The sequence below is a fragment of the Melanostigma gelatinosum genome (assembly GCF_949748355.1).
Source record: "Melanostigma gelatinosum genome assembly, chromosome: 7".
In the NCBI taxonomy this organism is placed as follows: Eukaryota; Metazoa; Chordata; class Actinopteri; order Perciformes; family Zoarcidae; genus Melanostigma; species Melanostigma gelatinosum.
Window position 1 is genome coordinate 1,114,995 of NC_136640.1, and position 25,000 is coordinate 1,139,994.

The 25,000-nt window shown below is 41.7% G+C and overlaps 1 protein-coding gene across 2 annotated transcripts in view; it reads left to right on the forward strand.

Moving 5' to 3' along the window:
- Positions 1-25,000, forward strand: part of ltbp4 (latent transforming growth factor beta binding protein 4) — a 46,404-nt gene that overhangs the window by 7,332 nt on the left and 14,072 nt on the right. For both annotated transcript variants that reach the window (XM_079272113.1, XM_079272114.1), the window contains exons 7-25: positions 1,241-1,417; positions 2,088-2,225; positions 3,255-3,581; positions 3,661-3,813; positions 4,062-4,193; positions 4,464-4,589; positions 4,675-4,788; positions 7,763-7,882; positions 8,578-8,691; positions 8,817-8,936; positions 9,154-9,273; positions 10,317-10,436; positions 12,187-12,312; positions 12,500-12,625; positions 14,121-14,243; positions 14,832-14,960; positions 20,877-21,002; positions 21,545-21,688; positions 22,667-22,921. In XM_079272113.1, coding sequence (XP_079128239.1) covers positions 1,241-1,417; positions 2,088-2,225; positions 3,255-3,581; positions 3,661-3,813; positions 4,062-4,193; positions 4,464-4,589; positions 4,675-4,788; positions 7,763-7,882; positions 8,578-8,691; positions 8,817-8,936; positions 9,154-9,273; positions 10,317-10,436; positions 12,187-12,312; positions 12,500-12,625; positions 14,121-14,243; positions 14,832-14,960; positions 20,877-21,002; positions 21,545-21,688; positions 22,667-22,921 — 2,790 coding nt within the window. The remainder of the gene's footprint in view (positions 1-1,240; positions 1,418-2,087; positions 2,226-3,254; positions 3,582-3,660; positions 3,814-4,061; positions 4,194-4,463; positions 4,590-4,674; positions 4,789-7,762; positions 7,883-8,577; positions 8,692-8,816; positions 8,937-9,153; positions 9,274-10,316; positions 10,437-12,186; positions 12,313-12,499; positions 12,626-14,120; positions 14,244-14,831; positions 14,961-20,876; positions 21,003-21,544; positions 21,689-22,666; positions 22,922-25,000) is intronic.

Sequence of the window (25,000 nt, forward strand, 5' to 3'; positions counted from 1 at the left end):
TTTGTTCTGTTTAAAGTCAGAAGAACTCTTTGTTCTGTTTATAGTCAGTAGAGCTCTTTGTTCTGTTTATAGTCAGTTGAACCCTTTGTTCTGTTTAAAGTCAGTAGAACTCTTTGTTCTGTTTATAGTCAGCAGAACTCTTTGTGAGGTTTAAAGTCAGAAGAACTCTTTGTTCTGTTTAAAGTCAGTAGAGCTCTTTGTTCTGTTTATAGTCAGTTGAACTCTTTGTTCTGTTTAAAGTCAGTAGAACTCTTTGTTCTGTTTAAAGTCAGAAGAACTCTTTGTTCTGTTTATAGTCAGTAGAACTCTTTGTTCTGTTTAAAGTCAGTAGAACTCTTTGTTCTGTTTAAAGTCAGTAGAACTCTTTGTTCTGTTTAAAGTCAGTTGAACCCTTTGTTCTGTTTATAGTCAGTTGAACTCTTTGTTCTGTTTAAAGTCAGTAGAACTCTTTGTTCTGTTTAAAGTCAGTATAACTCTTTGTTCTGTTTAAAGTCAGTAGAACCCTTTGTTCTGTTTAAAGTCAGTTGAACCCTTTGTTCTGTTTATAGTCAGTTGAACTCTTTGTTCTGTTTAAAGTCAGTAGAACTCTTTGTTCTGTTTAAAGTCAGTTGAACCCTTTGTTCTGTTTATAGTCAGTTGAACTCTTTGTTCTGTTTAAAGTCAGCAGAACTCTTTGTTCTGTTTAAAGTCAGTAGAACTCTTTGTTCTGTTTATAGTCAGCAGAGCTCTTTGTTCTGTTTAAAGTCAGTAGAACTCTTTGTTCTGTTTAAAGTCAGTAGAACTCTTTGTTCTGTTTAAAGTCAGTAGAACCCTTTGTTCTGTTTAAAGTCAGTAGAACTCTTTGTTCTGTTTAAAGTCAGTAGAACTCTTTGTGAGGTTTGGTGCTCAGATGGGTTTTGTGAAGCCAGACTGGTGCTCTGCTTATTCTGACCGGCATTCACGGAAGAGGAGGAGGAGGAGGAGGTAGAGGAGCAGGAGGAGGAGGAGGTAGAGGATGCTGGTCCGACTGGTAACCCATGACTAAATCAAAAGCTAATGTATTAAAGTTGACAACGTCTCGTCTCTCTGTTGCTTCCAAACTGGCTGGAAATGCTCGCGGTGGGGTGTGTGTTAATAGTGTGTGTGTTTTTCCTCTTTCCTCTTCATCACATTCGTCTCCTACAAATTACATTAATGTACTTTGTTTTCTCCATAAAATAAAATGGTCAAATCTCCTCCTCCTCCTGTGTGTCCTCCTCAGCCCAGAGTGTGATATCCGAGGAGAAGGGTCAGTGCCACCGGGTCCTGGGTTCTGGTCTGGGTCCGTCCTCCTGCTCGCTGCCCATCCTCAGGAACATCACCAGGCAGATCTGCTGCTGCAGCCGGGTCGGCAAAGCTTGGGGACCGGACTGCCAGAGGTGTCCCTACTTTGGTTCAGGTTGGTAACATCTGGCGGGCAATCTCACCACTTAGCATGCTAGCCATAGCTGTTAGCTTAGCACCACTAGCCTGCCACAGTAGCACGCTGTCGCTAACCAGAGAAAAAGGTTCATCAATGTCTCCTCTGTGGAACAGTTTCATTCAGCAGAGCAGAGTATTTATGATATCTTCTAAAGTGGCAAGTTTGCTTTCTCTTCTCTGGTTTCTCAGAAGATTTGTCAACTTTCAGGACTTCATTACGTTGTTGTTTCTTCATTTAAATAGAGCCTTTTAGAGCCACGTTAGCATCTCTAGAGATGTGGTTCTATCGGTCGGTCCAGACTGCAGCGTCTCATCAACTGTGAGACGGATAGCCGTAGAGTTTGGTGCAGCCATTCATGATCTCCAGAGGATGAATTCTACCAACGTTGGTAATTATTTGACTTTCCTGCTAGCACCACCAGCAGGTCAAAGTTTTCACTTATTTTGAGAGATATCTTGATGAAACTAGCCGAGGCGTTCAAGGCCGCATAAACACTGCGTTGTTCTCACTTCTAATGGTCATTTTAAGAAGACCAGATGTTTCCAACATGAACACATGAATGAGTTTCTTCACATTTTGTCTGGATATGAAGCGTCTGATTCGGTCTCTGTTTAGCTGCAGATGAATATGATCTTTTATCCTCCAGTGGCCTTTAAGGAGATCTGTCCAGCCGGTCCTGGTTACCACTACTCAGCTTCAGCTCTGCAGTTCAACCAGAGAGTCAGCGAGCAGCTGGGGAGCCGAGGAGCTCCGCTGGTGACCCACGACCACCAGGACCGTCAGGGTAACCGTGTTGTCGTATTGTTATCCTGAGGTTTTTCTCTTGGCATAAACATTCATGCTCCCCAGAGGATGAATCCTGCAGACTTTCCATCTGAGTGCCTCCAGTACAATGTTTCAACAGCGTGACATGAAATTCTGCCAGTTTAATCATCAGAACCAAAAGATGAACAACTGTGTGAGAAAATATCAGATTCTGATTGATGAAAAGTCAAAGAAGCCTGTGGACGTAAGACCTGAAGGAGACAAGTCAACTACAACTCCCATGGTGCATTTCACTGACATCCAATGACGGAGCTTTACAGGGCTCCACTCATGAAAACACATTCTGCAGCTTAAATTCATTTACTTTTTACATTTTCATTCAGTTCGGGATAAATGACGTGTTGTTTCCAACTGTAACGAGAATTCACAATTCTTCTCCAGCCGAGGCTCATGGGTATTGTAGTATTTAGAGCTGTCCGCCAAAGGGACGGAAAAATACTTGATTTCCTAGAAACAAAATGTGGAAATTCTGGTGGTCAGAACATAAACCTTTATGATGGTTATATTTTCCACTAAATATGGCTAACATTAGCCGCTAAAGGCTAACGGTCTCACAGAATAATGTCTTATCCATCCCTCAAAACTTCACTTGGTTTTAATTCTATTTTTTCTGATATTTCATTGTCATCAGATTTTTTATTGATATTTTCCGAATTTTTGGTCTATTTTTCTTTTTTCATATTTTACTGATATTTTCTGGAGATATGTTCCTGATATGTTTTGGATATTTGACGTCTGATGTTTACTGTTCTTCAGATATTTTCCATATTTATTTCTGATACTTACTATGATATTATATGATTTGATTGTTTTGGGTCTTGTAGTGTTCAGAGCTGTCCACCAAAGGGACAGAAACACTTGATTTCCTTGATTCTCTTCTCATCTAGTTGTACTCTGGACTTTATATTTATGTTTAATGACAGACAGCTGGACCACAAGTCTCTGTGCTTTAGTTTAAAACTGTCCACACCTCCATCCCTCCTGGCAGGTCCTGGTTCTGGGTCCAGTACCAGCGGAGCCTCCAGGTCTCAGCAGAAACCCTCTTCCTCTGGAGCGAGGTCTGGTGGAGCCGGGACGAGTTCCGCTTCAGGTGTCGGATCAGCAGGTACCAGCAGCTCCAGCACCAGACCCGGTCCACCTCAGCCCCGCCCGGCCAACCCTCCCTCCTCCAGGCCGGTGCAGCCCGGCAGCACCACAGCCACCCAGGACAAAGCCCAGACTCCAGGCAGACCCGTGACCCAGCAGAACCGGCCCGACCCTGCTCGGCCATTCACGACAGGACCGAGACCTCAGCATCCGTCCACCGGGAGTCAAGGTAACAGAGAGTTCTGAGAGCTGAATGTTTAGTCTCTTCCCTGAAAGATGAACTCAGTCCGATGAGTTTGTCTCCTCAGCCGTGGCCCGGCCCGACCACCCGGCAGCCAGAGACGACTCTCTCCAGCCCCACAGCACCGAGCCCGGGTCGAGGCCCGGCGCTGAGCTCCCTAATCCTCCTCCTCAGAGCAGACCAGCTGTGAGCCCGGCAACCCGGCAGCACCGAGTCCAGAGTGAGTCCAGAACCCAAGCACCGGCAGACGTTACACATGTGGTGACGTATCAGTGTGTGTGTGTGTGTGTGTGTGTGTGTGTGTGTGTGTGTGTGTTTCCGGCAGAGAGTTTTTGGGAAATGCAACATTTAGTTTTGGACGTTCATCAAATCCATCAAACTTTATTTGCAACTCTAGTTACTGTTACAATGTTACAACTGATAGAGATAACCCAGTGTGTGTGTGTGTGTGCGTGTGTGTGCGTACAGCAGTGCGAGGTGTGTGTGAGAGCAGACCCGGTGTGTGTGGGCGTGGCCTCTGTGTGGAGCAGCCAGGTGGAGAGCACACCTGTGTGTGTGATGAAGGTTATCAGCTCAGCTCCCAGCGTACACACTGCCAGGGTGAGTTATTATGATTGGTTAGTTCACATGATGCTTAATAATCATTTTCTTCTGTTTTGCTTCTATTTTTCACAATTTCTGTCTCACATATTTCTTTTATATTTTACTCATATTTTTGGGGGTATTTCACTGCTTTACAGTTCTAATATATAAATATATTTTACTTATGTTTTTCCTGATATTTGACTAACACATTGAAATATTCTCTGGCTATTTACTGTGAACATGTGCAGCATGTTTACGTGTGTGTGTGTGTGTGTGTGTGTATAGATGTGGACGAGTGTGTGCAGTCTCCAGGTGTGTGTGCTGGAGGACAGTGTGTGAACACCGCGGGGGGCTTCAGGTGTGTTTGTCCGTCCGGATTCAGAAGCAATAGCCAGCAGACCAGCTGTCAAGGTGACGCCCACTTCCTGTTTGTCTTCAGGTCGTTCCTCTTCTTCTCCTCTAGCTCCTCCTCCTCATCTCTTCTTCTCTTCCTCAGATATTGACGAGTGTCTTCTTCTTCTTTGTGTTGACGGTCGCTGTGACAACACACCTGGCAGCTACAGGTGTGTCTGTCGCCATGGTTACAGGCTCAGCGGCAGCACCTGCTCAGGTTACCACACAAGTTCACACATCACACACAATAATCACAATATCATAACTACAGTAACCTGTGATATCATAACTACAGTAATCTGTGATCTCATAACTACAGTAACCTGTGATATCATAACTACAGGAACCTGTGATATCATAGCTACAGTAACCTGTGATATCATAATGACAGTAACCTGTGATATCATAGCTACAGTAACCTGTGATATCATAACTACAGTAGCCTGTGATATCATAACTACAGTAACCTGTGATATCATAACTACAGTAACCTGTGATATCATAACTACAGTAATATGTGATCTCATAACTACAGTAACCTGTGATATCATAACTACAGGAACCTGTGATATCATAACTACAGGAACCTGTGATATCATAGCTACAGTAACCTGTGATATCATAACTACAGTAACCTGTGATATCATAACTACAGTAACCTGTGATATCATAGCTACAGTAACCTGTGATATCATAATGACAGTAACCTGTGATATCATAGCTACAGTAACCTGTGATATCATAACTACAGTAGCCTGTGATATCATAACTACAGTAACCTGTGATATCATAATGACAGTAACCTGTGATATTATAACTACAGTAACCTGTGATATCATAGCTACAGTAACCTGTGATATCATAGCTACAGTAACCTGTGATATCATAACTACAGTAACCTGTGATATCATAATGGCAGTAACCTGTGATATCATAACTACAGTAATCTGTGATATCGTAGCTACAGTAACCTGTGATATCATAACTACAGTAACCTGTGATATCATAACTACAGTAATCTGTGATATCATAGCTACAGTAACCTGTGATATCATAATGACAGTAACCTGTGATATCATAACTACAGTAACCTGTGATATCATAATGACAGTAACCTGTGATATCATAATGACAGTAACCTGTGATATCATAGCTACAGTAACCTGTGATATCATAACTACAGTAACCTGTGATATCATAACTACAGTAACCTGTGATATCATAATGACAGTAACCTGTGATATCATAACTACAGTAACCTGTGATATCATAGCTACAGTAACCTGTGATATCATAACTACAGTAACCTGTGATATCATAATGACAGTAACCTGTGATATCATAACTACAGTAACCTGTGATATCATAACGACAGTAACCTGTGATATCATAGCTACAGTAACCTGTGATATCATAGCTACAGTAACCTGTGATATCATAGCTACAGTAACCTGTGATATCATAACTACAGTAACCTGTGATATCATAGCTACAGTAACCTGTGATATCATAATGACAGTAACTTGTGATATCATAGCTACAGTAACCTGTGATATCATAACTACAGTAACCTGTGATATCATAATGACAGTAACCTGTGATATCATAACTACAGTAACCTGTGATATCATAGCTACAGTAACCTGTGATATCATAGCTACAGTAACCTGTGATATCATAACTACAGTAACCTGTGATATCATAATGACAGTAACCTGTGATATCATAGCTACAGTAGCCTGTGATATCATAACTACAGTAACCTGTGATATCATAACTACAGTAACCTGTGATATCATAACTACAGTAACCTGTGATATCATAACGACAGTAACCTGTGATATCATAGCTACAGTAACCTGTGATATCATAGCTACAGTAACCTGTGATATCATGACAGTAACCTGTGATATCATAGCTACAGTAACCTGTGATATCATAGCTACAGTAACCTGTGATATCATAACTACAGTAACCTGTGATATCATAATGACAGTAACCTGTGATATCATAACTACAGTAACCTGTGATATCATAGCTACAGTAGCCTGTGATATCATAATGACAGTAACCTGTGATATCATAACTACAGTAACCTGTGATATCATAATGACAGTAACCTGTGATATCATAACTACAGTAACCTGTGATATCATAACTACAGTAACCTGTGATATCATAGCTACAGTAACCTGTGATATCATAACTACAGTAACCTGTCACATCATAGCTACAGTAACCTGTGATATCATAGCTACAGTAACCTGTGATATCATAGCTACAGTAACCTGTGATATCATAACTACAGTAACCTGTGATATCATAACTACAGTAACCTGTGATATCATAATGACAGTAACCTGTGATATCATAGCTACAGTAACCTGTGATATCATAATGACAGTAACCTGTGATATCATAGCTACAGTAGCCTGTGATATCATAGCTACAGTAACCTGTGATATCATAACTACAGTAACCTGTGATATCATAGCTACAGTAGCCTGTGATATCATAGCTACAGTAACCTGTGATATCATAACTACAGTAACCTGTGATATCATAATGACAGTAACCTGTGATATCATAACTACAGTAACCTGTGATATCATAGCTACAGTAGCCTGTGATATCATAACTACAGTAACCTGTGATATCATAGCTACAGTAACCTGTGATATCATAGCTACAGTATCATCTTAAGAACATTAGAATACTGCTTGTGTGTTTAAAGCTTCAGCATTAATATTCTGATAACATGATTCATATTGTATCTAAACACTGAAATGGACCCGTATGCACAGCAAGTACTTTATATCTGGATACTTTAAGTACATTGTGCTCTGAATACATTTATACTTCAGTTGAATCCTAAATGCAGTACTTTACTCATCACAGAGTATTTCACCGTCTTGTATTCGTTGTGTTGTTGTGACACTTTGGTGAATCTGAACTGACCATTTAAAATATCCATAAAAGCTCTGACGTGTCGTATGAAAAGTATTAATATAAAATAATATGAAGTATATTCCAGCAATGTAACAGGGAGTACAACATCAAGTATCATGTGGTGTTTGAGTAATATACTGTAGTAAAGAGTAGTATAATATATTGTGATAAGAGGTAATATATAACAGAGCGTGTGTGTGTGTGTATGTGTGTGTATGTGTGTGTGTCTGTTTGTGTGTCAGATGAGGATGAATGTGAGGATCCTCTCCGGTGTCCCGGTCAGCAGTGCATCAACACTGAGGGTTCGTACGGCTGCGTCTCCTGTCAGTCCGGGTTCGGACTGCTCAACGGGCTCTGCTCAGGTAAACTCACCCGTTCACCTTCATCTTAACAAGCTCTGCTCAGGTAAACTCACCCGTTCACCTTCATCTTAACAAGCTCTGCTCAGGTAAACTCACCCGTTCGCCTTCATCTTAACGAGCTCTGCTCAGGTAAACTCACCCGTTCACCTTCATCTTAACGAGCTCTGCTCAGGTAAACTCACCCGTTCACCTTCATCTTAACGAGCTCTGCTCAGGTAAACTCACCCGTTCGCCTTCATCTTAACGAGCTCTGCTCAGGTAAACTCACCCGTTCACCTTCATCTTAACGAGCTCTGCTCAGGTAAACTCACCCGTTCACCTTCATCTTAACGAGCTCTGCTCAGGTAAACTCACCCGTTCACCTTCATCTTAACGAGCTCTGCTCAGGTAAACTCACCCGTTCATCTTCATCACATAACAGAGACCAGAGCTATTCTTCACTTCTCTTTGAATTAAAGAGACAGGAAGTGACGTCTTTAGAAGAAGTAAAATTATCAATATCACGGTGTGGAAGTACTCTAGAGCAGAGGTCTTCAACAGGGGGTCCGTGACCCCTAGGGGGTCCACGGAGGTACTGCATGGGGGTCGTTTCTTATATTTTTGGAATATTTTTACGACATTTTATTGATAATGTTTTCGGATATTCTACCTATATGTTTGTGCTGTCTAATATGTAGTTGTAATATTGCCTGCAGACGTGGACGAGTGTCGGGGGTCTCCGTGCGCCGACGGTCACTGTGAAAACACACCTGGAAGCTACCACTGTGTCTGTCGCCATGGTTACAAGCTGCAGAACAACACCTGCACAGGTGAACGTCAGCAGTTTTCCAGTCTTTATGCTAAGCTAAGCTAACCAGCCGCCGGCTGTAGCTTCACATTTCATATCACAGAAACTGTTGCTTTAAATGAGGTGTGTGTGTGTGTGTGTGTGTAGATGTAGATGAGTGTGCAGAGCCGTCTCAGTGTCCTGGTCAGATGTGTGTGAACGCTGTGGGGTCGTACCGCTGTATGTCCTGTCGACCAGGATACACACTCACCAACAGACAGTGTACAGGTACACACACACACACACACACACACACAGAAAATAACATATTTTACTGTTTTGATTGATTTAATCGACTTCATCTCATTTTCATCCTGAAGTGTTTTTTTTTTTTTGTGTTTTTATATAATCTTTCTAGTGTTTCTTTCTAGTTTTTTTTTAGTGTTTTTAATCTTTGAGTTTCCTCGTTGTTGAAACGTTGAAATAAATGAACGTCGTCCTGTAGACGTGGACGAGTGTGAGGACAGAGAGTCTTGTCCCGGTCAGCAGTGTGTGAACTCTGAAGGATCTTACAGCTGTGTGGACTGTCAGAGGGGACACCACAGTGTGAACGGACTGTGTACAGGTACACACACACGCACACAAACACACACACACACACACACACGTACACACACACATACACAGACACACACACACACACGCACACAAACATACACACAAACACCCACACACATACACACACACATACACAGACACACACATACACAGACACACACACACATACACAGACACACACACACACACGCACACAAACACACACACACACACACACACATACACACACACATACACAGACACACACATACACAGACACACACACACATACACACAGACACACACACCTACACACACACACACAGACACACACACACACACACACACACACACACACACACACACACACACATACATACATACACACACACACATACACAGACACCTACACACACACACACACACACAGACACACACATACACACATACACATACATACATACAAACACATACACACACACACACACACACACACACACATACACATACACAGACACACACACACACACACACAGACATACACACACACGCACACAGACATACACACACACGCACACAAACATCCACACAAACACACACACAGACACACACATACACACACACATACATACACACACACATACACACAGACACACACACACACAGACACACACACACACACACACACATACACACATACACACACACACAAACACACACATACACATACATACACACACAGACATACACACACGTACACACACAAACACACACGTACACACATACACACAGACACACACACATACATACACATACACACACACATACACACAGACACGCACACACACACAGACACGCACACACAGACACAAACACACACACACACAGACACGCACACACACACTCACAGAGACACACAACTGTGGCATGTTCTGGAGATTTTGTCCAACACTTCATGGTCCACATATCAACAACTGCCGGCCAGATTGGTGTGAAATTCACTGTGAATGTTCATGCTTCCCAGAGGATGATCTTAATATGTGTGTGCGTGCGTGTGTGTGTGTGCGTCAGATGTCGACGAGTGTGTGCAGGGCTCTCAGTGTCCTGGTCAGCAGTGTGTAAACACTGTGGGGTCGTACCGCTGTGTGTCCTGTCAGCCTGGATACGGCAGCAGGGACGGCTCCTGTCAAGGTAACGCACACACACACACAGATTGTTACATGAAAGATTGTTACATTGAAGATTGTTACATTAAAGATTGTTACATTAAAGATTGTTACGCTAAAGATTGTTACATTAAAGATTGTTACGCTAAAGATTGTTACATGAAAGATTGTTACATTGAAGATTGTTACATTAAAGATTGTTACATTAAAGATTGTTACGCTAAAGATTGTTACATTAAAGATTGTTACGCTAAAGATTGTTACATGAAAGATTGTTACATTGAAGATTGTTACATTAAAGATTGTTACATTAAAGATTGTTACGCTAAAGATTGTTACATTAAAGATTGTTACGCTAAAGATTGTTACATTAAAGATTGTTACGCTAAAGATTGTTACGCTAAAGATTGTTACGCTAAAGATTGTTACATTGAAGATTGTTATATTGAAGATTGTTACATTAAAGATTGTTACATTAAAGATTGTTATGCTGAAGATTGTTACGCCATTGTTACGACAAGATTGTTATATTCAAGATTGTTACATTAAAGATTGTTACGCTAAAGATTGTTACATTAAAGATTGTTACATTCAAGATTGTTACATTAAAGATTGTTACGCTAAAGATTGTTACATTAAAGATTGTTACATTAAAGATTGTTACGCTAAAGATTGTTACATTAAAGATTGTTACATTAAAGATTGTTACGCAAAATATTGTTACATTAAAGATTGTTACATTGAAGATTGTTACATTGAAGATTGTTACATTAAAGATTGTTACATTAAAGATTGTTACATTGAAGATTGTTGCGCTAAAGATTGTTACATTAAAGATTGTTACATTAAAGATTGTTCCGCTAAAGATTGTTACATTAAAGATTGTTACATTAAAGATTGTTACATTAAAGATTGTTGCATTGAAGATTGTTACATTAAACATTGTTACATTAGAGATTGTTACATTAAAGATTGTGACGCTAAAGATTGTTACATTAAAGATTGTTACATTAAAGATTATTACGCTGAAGATTGTTACATTAAAGATTGTTACGCTAAAGATTGTTACATTAAAGATTGTTACATTAAAGATTGTTACGCTAAAGATTGTTACATTAAAGATTGTTACATTAAAGATTGTTACATTGAAGATTGCTACATTGAAGATTGTTACGCTAAAGATTGTTACATTAAAGATTGTTACGCTAAAGATTGTTACATTAAAGATTGTTACGCTAAAGATTGTTACGCTGAAGATTGTTACATTAAAGATTGTTACATTAAATATTGTTACGCTGAAGATTGTTACATTAAAGATTGTTATGCTAAAGATTGTTACGCTGAAGATTGTTACATTAAAGATTGTTACGCTAAAGATTGTTCCATGAAAGATTGTTACAATAAAGATTGTTACATTAAAGATTGTTACGCTAAAGATTGTTACACTAAAGATTGTTACATTAAAGATTGTTATGCTAAAGATTGTTACATAAAAGATTGTTACATTAAAGATTGTTACGCTAAAATTGTTACGCTAAAGATTGTTACATTAAAGATTGTTACATTAAAGATTGTTACGCTAAAGATTGTTACATTGAAATTTGTTACATTAAAGATTGTTACATTAAAGATTGTTACATTAAAGATTGTTACATTAAAGATTGTTACGCAAAAGATTGTTACATTAAAGATTGTTACATTAAAGATTGTTACATTGAAGATTGTTACGCTAAAGATTGTTACATTAAAGATTCTTTTGACCTCGTCTCCTGCAGATGTCGACGAGTGTGCCAGCGTCAGGGCGTGCGAGTCGGAGCGTGTGTGCGTGAACACCGTTGGCTCGTTCAGGTGTGACTGTCTGCCCGGGTATCGAACCTCCGGCCTGGGGAGACAGTGCAGAGGTGAGTGGAGTTCACCGTGTGCTGACGGCTGATGATTTATTAACAACTTTTTACTGCAGCACTTTGAAATGTTTAAGAATTCATTATTGTCATCAAGTTTGTCTGATAAATGTATGTTAAAGAGATAACGTGTGTGTGTGTGTGTGTGTGTGTGTGTGTGTGCGTGCGTGCGTGTGTGTGTCCTCAGACATTAACGAGTGTTTGGAGGGAGATTTCTGTTTCCCCAGAGGAGAGTGTGTGAACTCACCAGGATCCTACACATGTGTGTGTTCTCAGGGATTCACACTGAGTGACAACAGAACCACCTGCATCGGTGAGTCAGAACCCAAATTCATGTACTGAGTTACATTCCACCGATGTTACTAATGTAGATCTAAGCAAACAAACACTGTGGACCTCAAGGGTTCTCCATGGTTCTGTTGTAGACGTTTATAGTTCTGTTCTTGAATGTATGCAGTTATGTTGAAGACGTTCTGTTGTTCGATTTTTGTGGTTTTGTAGCCATTTGTGGTTCTGTTTTGTGATATTTGTGGTATGTTGAGGTACTGTTGAGGGTTGTGGTTCTGATGTCTGATGTTTGTTGTTTGTGGTTCTGATGTTTGATGTTTGTGGTTCTGTTTGATGTTTGATGTTTGTGGTTCTGATGTTTGTGGTTCTGTTGTTTGATATTTGTGGTTCTGTTGTTTGGTGTTTGTGGTTCTGATGTTTGTGGTTCTGATGTTTGTGGTTCTGATGTTTGATGTTTGTGGTTCTGATGTTTGTGGTTCTGATGTTTGATGTTTGTGGTTCTGATGTTTGTGGTTCTGTTGTTTGATGTTTGTGGTTCTGTTGTTTGATGTTTGTGGTTCTGATGTTTGATGTTTGTGGTTCTGATGTTTGTGGTTCTGATGTTTGATGTTTGTGGTTCTGATGTTTGTGGTTCTGATGTTTGATGTTTGTGGTTCTGATGTTTGATGTTTTTGTTTCTGATGTTTGTGGTTTGTTGTTCTGATGTTTGATGTTCGTGGTTCTGTTTGATGTGTGTGGTTCTGATGTTTGATATTTGTGGTCTGTTGACTGTTGAGGTTCGTGGTTCTGTTGTTTGATGTTTGAGGTTCTGATGTTTGTGGTTCTGTTGTTTGATGTTTGTGGTTCTGATGTTTGTGGTTCTGCTGTTTGATGTTTGTGGTTCTGATGTTTGTAGTTTGTTGTTTGATGTTTGTGGTTCTGTTGTTTGATGTTTGTGGTTCTGATGTTTGTGGTTTGTTGTTTGATGTTTGCGGTTCTGTTGTTTGATGTTTGTGGTTCTGATGTTTGATGTTTTGTGGTTCTGTTGTTTGATGTTTGCGGTTCTGATGTTTAATGTTTTGTGGTTCTGTTGTTTGATGTTTGCGGTTCTGATGTTTAATGTTTAATGTTTTGTGGTTCTGATGTTTGTGGTTCTGTTGTTTGATGTTTGTGGTTCTGATGTTTGTGGTTCTGTTTGATGTTTGTGGTTCTGTTGTTTGTGGTTCTGTTTGATGTTTGTGGTTCTGATGTTTGATGTTTGTGGTTCTGATGTTTGATGTTTTGTGGTTCTGTTGTTTGATGTTTGTGGTTCTGATGTTTGTGGTTTTTCCTCAGACGATGTTTTCAGTCAGAAACACAGAGCTCAGTGTTCGTGTTGGTCCTATTCTGTTTCTGCTTTAAACGCTGATGTAATGGTGATGTCATCTTTGGCCTGTCCTCATGATGACCACATGTGTATATACACGTGTGTGTGTGTGTGTGTGTGTGTGTGTGTGTGTGTGTGTGTTACATGCACTGACGGTCTCTCTCTCTCTCTGTAGATGTGGACGAGTGTGTGAAGTCGGGTGTGTGTGTGGACGGCCGCTGTGTGAACACTGACGGCTCCTTCCAGTGCCAATGTCAAACCGGCTTCACCACCAACCCAGAGAGGACCGCTTGCCTCGGTACACACACACACACACACACACACACACACACACACACACACACACACACGTTTTCATTCAATCATCAAAACCTGATTCTAAATTGAAGTACTGTAACGTAAATGTTGAAGTACTTGTCCTGAGTATCTCCACCTTCTGCTCATTTATACTTCTACTCCTCTGCATCTCATATTGTACTATTTACTGCACTACATCTAAAAACTACCAACAAACCAGAAGTGGTGGAAGAAGTACTTGACCTTTTACTTTGGCAGTGTAGAAATACTCTGCTTCAAGTGAAAGTATCCGGATCAGAAAGATGATGAATCTACCACAGAGCTTCATGAGGACTCTCCCCTCTCGTTCGTGTTGCTGATAATACTTCTACAGTTCAGTGAGACATTGAATACAGTGACTGACTTTTATTGGAGTGTTTTCACATGTCTTTACATCAGTAATCAGAGTACTTCCTCCACCACTAACAAAGATAACAGGTCACACAGAGATAACAATCCTCATGGCTTCACGTGATGGTTTTGACAGTTCAAAGAAGCTTTATTGGCACAAAAGAAGCTGACAAACACACATCGTCTCTCTGCGTCTCAGACGTCGATGAGTGCGTCCAGACCGGCGGCGCCGTGTGCGTGTCACAGCGATGTGAGAATACGATTGGCTCGTACCGCTGCCTCACTTCCTGTGAGCCGGGTTTCCAGGTGGTGACCGCCGGCTGTGTGGGTGAGTCTCACTTCACATCACATCCCTCTTGTGTTTTCAAATGTTTTCATTGTGACGACACGAGCACAAAAACACTGTCTCTGTGAAACTCAACATCTACAGCAGATGTTTTTCAAAGTTAAAGCCCTCCAGAGAGGTTTACTTTTAATGTGAAACAGACGGAGGACTCTTATACTCAAACATGATCAGATATTCAGATACAAGTACTGAACTTGAGTAGTACACATTTGAAGTACTTGTACTTGTATTTTGATACTTCTACTCCACTACATCTCAGAGGGAAATGTTGTACTTTTTACTTTACTACATTTATCCGACAGCTTTAGTTACTTTGACAGTGTGGTATTAGTGCTTTAGTACTACAGTAAAGAGTACTTTGACAGTGTAGTATTAGTGCTTTAGTACTACAGTAAAGAGTACTTTGACAGTGTAGTATTAGTGCTTTAGTACTACAGTAAAGAGTACTTTGACAGTGCAGTATTAGTGCTTTAGTACTACAGTACAGAGTACTTTGACAGTGTAGTATTAGTGCTTTAGTACTACAGTAAAGAGTACTTTGACAGTGTAGTATTAGTGCTTTAGTACTACAGTAAAGAGTACTTTGACAGTGTGGTATTAGTGCTTTAGTACTACAGTAAAGAGTACTTTGACAGTGCAGTATTAGTGCTTTAGTACTACAGTAAAGAGTACTTTGACAGTGTGGTATTAGTGCTTTAGTACTACAGTAAAGAGTACTTTGACAGTGTAGTATTAGTGCTTTAGTACTACAGTAAAGAGTACTTTGACAGTGTAGCATTCGTGCTTTAGTACTACAGTAAAGAGTACTTTGACAGTGTGGTATTAGTGCTTTAGTACTACAGTAAAGAGTACTTTGACAGTGTAGTATTAGTGCTTTAGTACTACAGTAAAGAGTACTTTGACAGTGCAGTATTAGTGCTTTAGTACTACAGTAAAGAGTACTTTGACAGTGTGGTATTAGTGCTTTAGTACTACAGTAAAGAGTACTTTGACAGTGTAGTATTAGTGCTTTAGTACTACAGTAAAGAGTACTTTGACAGTGTAGTATTCGTGCTTTAGTACTACAGTAAAGAGTACTTTGACAGTGTGGTATTAGTGCTTTAGTACTACAGTAAAGAGTACTTTGACAGTGCAGTATTAGTGCTTTAGTACTACAGTAAAGAGTACTTTGACAGTGTAGTATTCGTGCTTTAGTACTACAGTAAAGAGTACTTTGACAGTGCAGTATTAGTGCTTTAGTACTACAGTAAAGAGTACTTTGACAGTGTGGTATTAGTGCTTTAGTACTACAGTAAAGAGTACTTTGACAGTGTAGTATTAGTGCTTTAGTACTACAGTAAAGAGTACTTTGACAGTGTAGTATTCGTGCTTTAGTACTACAGTAAAGAGTACTTTGACAGTGTGGTATTAGTGCTTTAGTACTACAGTAAAGAGTACTTTGACAGTGTGGTATTAGTGCTTTAGTACTACAGTAAAGAGTACTTTGACAGTGTAGTATTAGTGCTTTAGTACTACAGTAAAGAGTACTTTGACAGTGTAGTATTCGTGCTTTAGTACTACAGTAAAGAGTACTTTGACAGTGTGGTATTAGTGCTTTAGTACTACAGTAAAGAGTACTTTGACAGTGTAGTATTCGTGCTTTAGTACTACAGTAAAGAGTACTTTGACAGTGCAGTATTAGTGCTTTAGTACTACAGTACAGAGTACTTTGACAGTGCAGTATTAGTGCTTTAGTACTACAGTAAAGAGTACTTTGACAGTGCAGTATTAGTGCTTTAGTACTACAGTAAAGAGTACTTTGACAGTGTAGTATTAGTGCTTTAGTACTACAGTAAAGAGTACTTTGACAGTGTGGTATTAGTGCTTTAGTACTACAGTAAAGAGTACTTTGACAGTGTAGTATTAGTGCTTTAGTACTACAGTAAAGAGTACTTTGACAGTGTAGTATTAGTGCTTTAGTACTACAGTAAAGAGTACTTTGACAGTGTGGTATTAGTGCTTTAGTACTACAGTAAAGAGTACTTTGACAGTGCAGTATTAGTGCTTTAGTACTACAGTAAAGAGTACTTTGACAGTGCAGTATTAGTGCTTTAGTACTACAGTAAAGAGTACTTTGACAGTGTAGTATTAGTGCTTTAGTACTACAGTAAAGAGTACTTTGACAGTGCAGTATTAGTGCTTTAGTACTACAGTAAAGAGTACTTTGACAGTGTAGTATTAGTGCTTTAGTACTACAGTAAAGAGTACTTTGACAGTGTGGTATTCGTGCTTTAGTACTACAGTAAAGAGTACTTTGACAGTGTAGTATTCGTGCTTTAGTACTACAGTAAAGAGTACTTTGACAGTGTAGTATTAGTGCTTTAGTACTACAGTAAAGAGTACTTTGACAGTGTGGTATTAGTGCTTTAGTACTACAGTAAAGAGTACTTTGACAGTGCAGTATTAGTGCTTTAGTACTACAGTAAAGAGTACTTTGACAGTGTAGTATTAGTGCTTTAGTACTACAGTAAAGAGTACTTTGACAGTGTGGTATTAGTGCTTTAGTACTACAGTAAAGAGTACTTTGACAGTGCAGTATTAGTGCTTTAGTACTACAGTAAAGAGTACTTTGACAGTGTAGTATTAGTGCTTTAGTACTACAGTAAAGAGTACTTTGACAGTGTGGTATTAGTGCTTTAGTACTACAGTACAGAGTACTTTGACAGTGCAGTATTAGTGCTTTAGTACTACAGTAAAGAGTACTTTGACAGTGCAGTATTAGTGCTTTAGTACTACAGTAAAGAGTACTTTGACAGTGTAGTATTCGTGCTTTAGTACTACAGTAAAGAGTACTTTGACAGTGCAGTATTAGTGCTTTAGTACTACAGTAAAGAGTACTTTGACAGTGCAGTATTAGTGCTTTAGTACTACAGTAAAGAGTACTTTGACAGTGTGGTATTCGTGCTTTAGTACTACAGTAAAGAGTACTTTGACAGTGTAGTATTCGTGCTTTAGTACTACAGTAAAGAGTACTTTGACAGTGTGGTATTAGTGCTTTAGTACTACAGTAAAGAGTACTTTGACAGTGCAGTATTAGTGCTTTAGTACTACAGTAAAGAGTACTTTGACAGTGTAGTATTCGTGCTTTAGTACTACAGTAAAGAGTACTTTGACAGTGTAGTATTCGTGCTTTAGTACTACAGTAAAGAGTACTTTGACAGTGTGGTATTAGTGCTTTAGTACTACAGTAAAGAGTACTTTGACAGTGCAGTATTAGTGCTTTAGTACTACAGTAAAGAGTACTTTGACAGTGCAGTATTAGTGCTTTAGTACTACAGTAAAGAGTACTTTGACAGTGCAGTATTAGTGCTTTAGTACTACAGTAAAGAGTACTTTGACAGTGCAGTATTAGTGCTTTAGTACTACAGTAAAGAGTACTTTGACAGTGTAGTATTAGTGCTTTAGTACTACAGTAAAGAGTACTTTGAGAGTGCAGTATTAGTGCTTTAGTACTACAGTAAAGAGTACTTTGACAGTGTAGTATTAGTGCTTTAGTACTACAGTAAAGAGTACTTTGACAGTGTAGTATTCGTGCTTTAGTACTACAGTAAAGAGTACTTTGACAGTGCAGTATTAGTGCTTTAGTACTACAGTAAAGAGTACTTTGACAGTGCAGTATTAGTGCTTTAGTACTACAGTAAAGAGTACTTTGACAGTGTAGTATTAGTGCTTTAGTACTACAGTAAAGAGTACTTTGACAGTGTAGTATTAGTGCTTTAGTACTACAGTAAAGAGTACTTTGACAGTGTAGTATTAGTGCTTTAGTACTACAGTAAAGAGTACTTTGACAGTGCAGTATTAGTGCTTTAGTACTACAGTAAAGAGTACTTTGACAGTGTGGTATTAGTGCTTTAGTACTACAGTAAAGAGTACTTTGACAGTGCAGTATTAGTGCTTTAGTACTACAGTAAAGAGTACTTTGACAGTGTAGTATTCGTGCTTTAGTACTACAGTAAAGAGTACTTTGACAGTGCAGTATTAGTGCTTTAGTACTACAGTAAAGAGTACTTTGACAGTGTAGTATTAGTGCTTTAGTACTACAGTAAAGAGTACTTTGACAGTGCAGTATTAGTGCTTTAGTACTACAGTAAAGAGTACTTTGACAGTGTAGTATTAGTGCTTTAGTACTACAGTAAAGAGTACTTTGACAGTGCAGTATTAGTGCTTTAGTACTACAGTAAAGAGTACATTGACAGTGTAGTATTCGTGCTTTAGTACTACAGTAAAGAGTACTTTGACAGTGTGGTATTAGTGCTTTAGTACTACAGTACAGAGTACTTTGACAGTGTAGTATTAGTGCTTTAGTACTACAGTAAAGAGTACTTTGACAGTGCAGTATTAGTGCTTTAGTACTACAGTAAAGAGTACTTTGACAGTGCAGTATTAGTGCTTTAGTACTACAGTAAAGAGTACTTTGACAGTGTAGTATTCGTGCTTTAGTACTACAGTAAAGAGTACTTTGACAGTGTAGTATTCGTGCTTTAGTACTACAGTAAAGAGTACTTTGACAGTGTGGTATTAGTGCTTTAGTACTACAGTAAAGAGTACTTTGACAGTGCAGTATTAGTGCTTTAGTACTACAGTAAAGAGTACTTTGACAGTGCAGTATTAGTGCTTTAGTACTACAGTAAAGAGTACTTTGACAGTGTAGTATTAGTGCTTTAGTACTACAGTAAAGAGTACTTTGACAGTGCAGTATTAGTGCTTTAGTACTACAGTAAAGAGTACTTTGACAGTGCAGTATTAGTGCTTTAGTACTACAGTAAAGAGTACTTTGACAGTGTGGTATTAGTGCTTTAGTACTACAGTAAAGAGTACTTTGACAGTGTAGTATTCGTGCTTTAGTACTACAGTAAAGAGTACTTTGACAGTGTGGTATTAGTGCTTTAGTACTACAGTAAAGAGTACTTTGACAGTGTAGTATTCGTGCTTTAGTACTACAGTAAAGAGTACTTTGACAGTGTAGTATTCGTGCTTTAGTACTACAGTAAAGAGTACTTTGACAGTGTAGTATTCGTGCTTTAGTACTACAGTAAAGAGTACTTTGACAGTGTAGTATTCGTGCTTTAGTACTACAGTAAAGAGTACTTTGACAGTGTAGTATTCGTGCTTTAGTACTACAGTAAAGAGTACTTTGACAGTGTGGTATTAGTGCTTTAGTACTACAGTAAAGAGTACTTTGACAGTGTAGTATTCGTGCTTTAGTACTACAGTAAAGAGTACTTTGACAGTGTAGTATTCGTGCTTTAGTACTACAGTAAAGAGTACTTTGACAGTGTAGTATTCGTGCTTTAGTACTACAGTAAAGAGTACTTTGACAGTGTAGTATTCGTGCTTTAGTACTACAGTAAAGAGTACTTTGACAGTGTGGTATTAGTGCTTTAGTACTACAGTAAAGAGTACTTTGACAGTGTAGTATTCGTGCTTTAGTACTACAGTAAAGAGTACTTTGACAGTGTAGTATTCGTGCTTTAGTACTACAGTAAAGAGTACTTTGACAGTGTGGTATTAGTGCTTTAGTACTACAGTAAAGAGTACTTTGACAGTGTAGTATTCGTGCTTTAGTACTACAGTAAAGAGTACTTTGACAGTGTAGTATTCGTGCTTTAGTACTACAGTAAAGAGTACTTTGACAGTGTAGTATTCGTGCTTTAGTACTACAGTAAAGAGTACTTTGACAGTGTAGTATTCGTGCTTTAGTACTACAGTAAAGAGTACTTTGACAGTGTAGTATTCGTGCTTTAGTACTACAGTAAAGAGTACTTTGACAGTGTAGTATTCGTGCTTTAGTACTACAGTAAAGAGTACTTTGACAGTGTAGTATTCGTGCTTTAGTACTGTGCTCCCTCTGTCCCTCAGACGTTAACGAGTGCTCCAATGAGACGCTGTGTGGACGTCACGCCTTCTGTCAGAACGTGGTGGGGACCTACATGTGTGTGTGTGACCGCGGCTTCACCTCCACCGCTGACGGGAAGGCCTGTGTGGGTACGTGTCCGTCCTTACTCACCTGTGTCTCAGGTGTCGGGAAGTTCTACTGCTTTGTGTTTTAATCAGGAGGCAAACCGCCGGTTCTTTAAGTGAAGTCCGAGCTTCATGTGTTAAAGCTGCATTCTCTCTAGTGTCCACCAGGGGACGACTCCTCAGTCCAGATATGCTCACTTCCTGTTCACTGGCTGCAAAAAAAAAAAAACATTGCAATGGCGAACTTGAGACTTCAAAACATCAGTCCACCAACCAATGAGGTGACGTCACTTCTTATATTCAGTCTGTGGTTTAAAAGGAAGTATTCAGCGTCCTCAAGTGATGTCACTTGAGTCAAACATCGATGAAGACTACGAGTTTGAATAGTAAAACATGTGGAGTTACAAAGGAGTGAGACATCTGTAGCTGGTCTCTGCAGCAGCTTAGAACCTCCAGTAGACAGTAACACAGAGACACACAGACAGATGCATTGTGGGTCATGTAGGCACCAGATTCTTCTGACAGTGACTATGGATGAGGACTAATGTCTCTCTGTCTCCTTTCAGATGAGGACGAGTGCGTGTCTCTGCTCGGTGTGTGTGGTTCTGCTCGTTGTGAGAACGTAGAGGGGTCCTTCATGTGTGAGTGTGACACACGGGGACACGAGTTCGATACCAGCAGGAGACGATGCGTCAACACCGACCAACAAGGTAGAAACACGTGCATTCATCACAAACATGCACACGGATATACAGTCATGTGTCACCAGTAAAACACAGCATGTTTCATGAAGGGAGGAGAGGAGGAGGAGGAGGAGGAGAAGAAGGAGAGGAAACGAGAGAGGAGATGAGATAAGGAAAGAGGAGAGGAGGAATCAGGAAACGAGAGAGGAGATGAGATGAGGAAAGAGGAGAGGAGGAATCAGTGGAGGAGGAGAAGGAGAGGAAACGAGAGAGGACAGGAGAGGAGATGAGGAGAGGAGGAAGAGGAGAGGAATCAAGAGAGGAGAGAGGATGATGAAAGAGGAGAGGAGGAATCAGTGGAGGAGAAGGAGAGGAAACGAGAGAGGAGATGAGATGAGGAAAGAGGAGAGGAGGAGAAGGAGAGGAAACGAGAGAGGACAGGAGAGGTGATGAGGAGAGGAGGAAGAGGAGAGGAAACAAGAGAGGAGAGAGGATGATGAAAGAGGAGAGGAGGAATCAGTGGAGGAGAAGGAGAGGAAACAAGAGATGAGATGAGATGAGGAAAGAGGAGAGGAGGAATCAGTGGAGGAGGAGAAGGAGAGGAAACGAGAGAGGAGATGAGATGAGGAAAGAGGAGAGGAGGAATCAGTGGAGGAGGAGGAGAAGCAGAGGAAACGAGAGAGGAGATGAGATGAGGAAAGAGGAGAGGAGGAATCAGTGGAGGAGAAGGAGATGAGGAGAGAGGAGAGGAGAGGAGTTCCTTTCTGAATGAATCATCTTCTGAAAACATTTAGGTGACGAACATTTAGTGTCTCCTCTCTGATGATCTCAGAAGGAACCAGGACATCATTTAAGGAGACACGGGTCCACTTCATTGATCCTTTAGGAATCAATCTGCACATTATTTTTATAACAACAATAAACATTATTTTGTGCAGCAGACTGTTTGTTAACCACGTTTTCAAACTAACCTCTTATTATAATGAACCGTTTCTCCTCCTGCAGCAGAGATCGTCTCCGGCTCCTCCTCCTCTTCCTCCTCCTCTTCCTCGCATGTCAGTATGGTGGACTTGGCCCCGGTGCTGCCCCCCCTCCCTGCGGCGCGTGCCGGTGAGCTGAGGGAGTGTTACTACAACCTGGCTGAGACGGGAACCTGCAGCCTGCTGGCAACAAACACCAGCCAGCAGGAGTGCTGCTGCACGGTGGGGGAGGGGTGGGGGCTGGGCTGTCAGTACCACAGCTGCCCCCCCACTGGCACAGGTGAGACAGGAAGTCAGTACCACAGCTGCCCCCCCACTGACACAGGTGAGACAGGAAGTCAGTACCACAGCTGCCCCCCCACTGACACAGGTGAGACAGGAAGTCAGTACCACAGCTGCCCCCCCACTGACACAGGTGAGACAGGAAGTCAGTACTACAGCTGCCCCCCCACTGACACAGGTGAGACAGGAAGTCAGTACTACAGCTGCCCCCCCACTGACACAGGTGAGACAGGAAGTCAGTACCACAGCTGCCCCCCCACTGGCACAGGTGAGACAGGAAGTCAGTACCACAGCTGCCCCCCCACTGACACAGGTGAGACAGGAAGTCAGTACCACAGCCGCCCCCCCACTGACACAGGTGAGACAGGAAGTCAGTACTACAGCCGCCCCCCCACTGACACAGGTGAGACAGGAAGTCAGTACTACAGCCGCCCCCCCACTGACACAGGTGAGACAGGAAGTCAGTACTACAGCCGCCCCCCCACTGACACAGGTGAGACAGGAAGTCAGTACCACAGCTGCCCCCCCACTGGCACAGGTGAGACAGGAAGTCAGTACCACAGCTGCCCCCCCACTGACACAGGTGAGACAGGAAGACAGTACCACAGCTGCCCCCCCACTGACACAGGTGAGACAGGAAGTCAGTACCACAGCTGCCCCCCCACTGACACAGGTGAGACAGGAAGTCAGTACCACAGCTGCCCCCCCACTGACACAGGTGAGACAGGAAGTCAGTACCACAGCTGCCCCCCCACTGACACAGGTGAGACAGGAAGTCAGTACTACAGCTGCCCCCCCACTGACACAGGTGAGACAGGAAGTCAGTACCACAGCTGCCCCCCCACTGACACAGGTGAGACAGGAAGTCAGTACCACAGCTGCCCCCCCACTGACACAGGTGAGACAGGAAGTCAGTACTACAGCTGCCCCCCCACTGACACAGGTGAGACAGGAAGTCAGTACCACAGCTGCCCCCCCACTGACACAGGTGAGACAGGAAGTCAGTACCACAGCTGCCCCCCCACTGACACAGGTGAGACAGGAAGTCAGTACTACAGCTGCCCCCCCACTGACACAGGTGAGACAGGAAGTCAGTACTACAGCTGCCCCCCCACTGACACAGGTGAGACAGGAAGTCAGTACCACAGCTGCCCCCCCACTGGCACAGGTGAGACAGGAAGTCAGTACCACAGCTGCCCCCCCACTGACACAGGTGAGACAGGAAGTCAGTACCACAGCCGCCCCCCCACTGACACAGGTGAGACAGGAAGTTAGTACTACAGCCGCCCCCCCACTGACACAGGTGAGACAGGAAGTCAGTACTACAGCCGCCCCCCCACTGACACAGGTGAGACAGGAAGTCAGTACTACAGCCGCCCCCCCACTGACACAGGTGAGACAGGAAGTCAGTACCACAGCTGCCCCCCCACTGGCACAGGTGAGACAGGAAGTCAGTACCACAGCTGCCCCCCCACTGACACAGGTGAGACAGGAAGACAGTACCACAGCTGCCCCCCCACTGACACAGGTGAGACAGGAAGTCAGTACCACAGCTGCCCCCCCACTGACACAGGTGAGACAGGAAGTCAGTACCACAGCTGCCCCCCCACTGACACAGGTGAGACAGGAAGTCAGTACCACAGCTGCCCCCCCACTGACACAGGTGAGACAGGAAGTCAGTACTACAGCTGCCCCCCCACTGACACAGGTGAGACAGGAAGTCAGTACCACAGCTGCCCCCCCACTGACACAGGTGAGACAGGAAGTCAGTACCACAGCTGCCCCCCCCACTGACACAGGTGAGACAGGAAGTCAGTACTACAGCTGCCCCCCCACTGACACAGGTGAGACAGGAAGTCAGTACTACAGCTGCCCCCCCACTGACACAGGTGAGACAGGAAGTCAGTACCACAGCTGCCCCCCCACTGGCACAGGTGAGACAGGAAGTCAGTACCACAGCTGCCCCCCCACTGACACAGGTGAGACAGGAAGTCAGTACCACAGCCGCCCCCCCACTGACACAGGTGAGACAGGAAGTCAGTACTACAGCCGCCCCCCCACTGACACAGGTGAGACA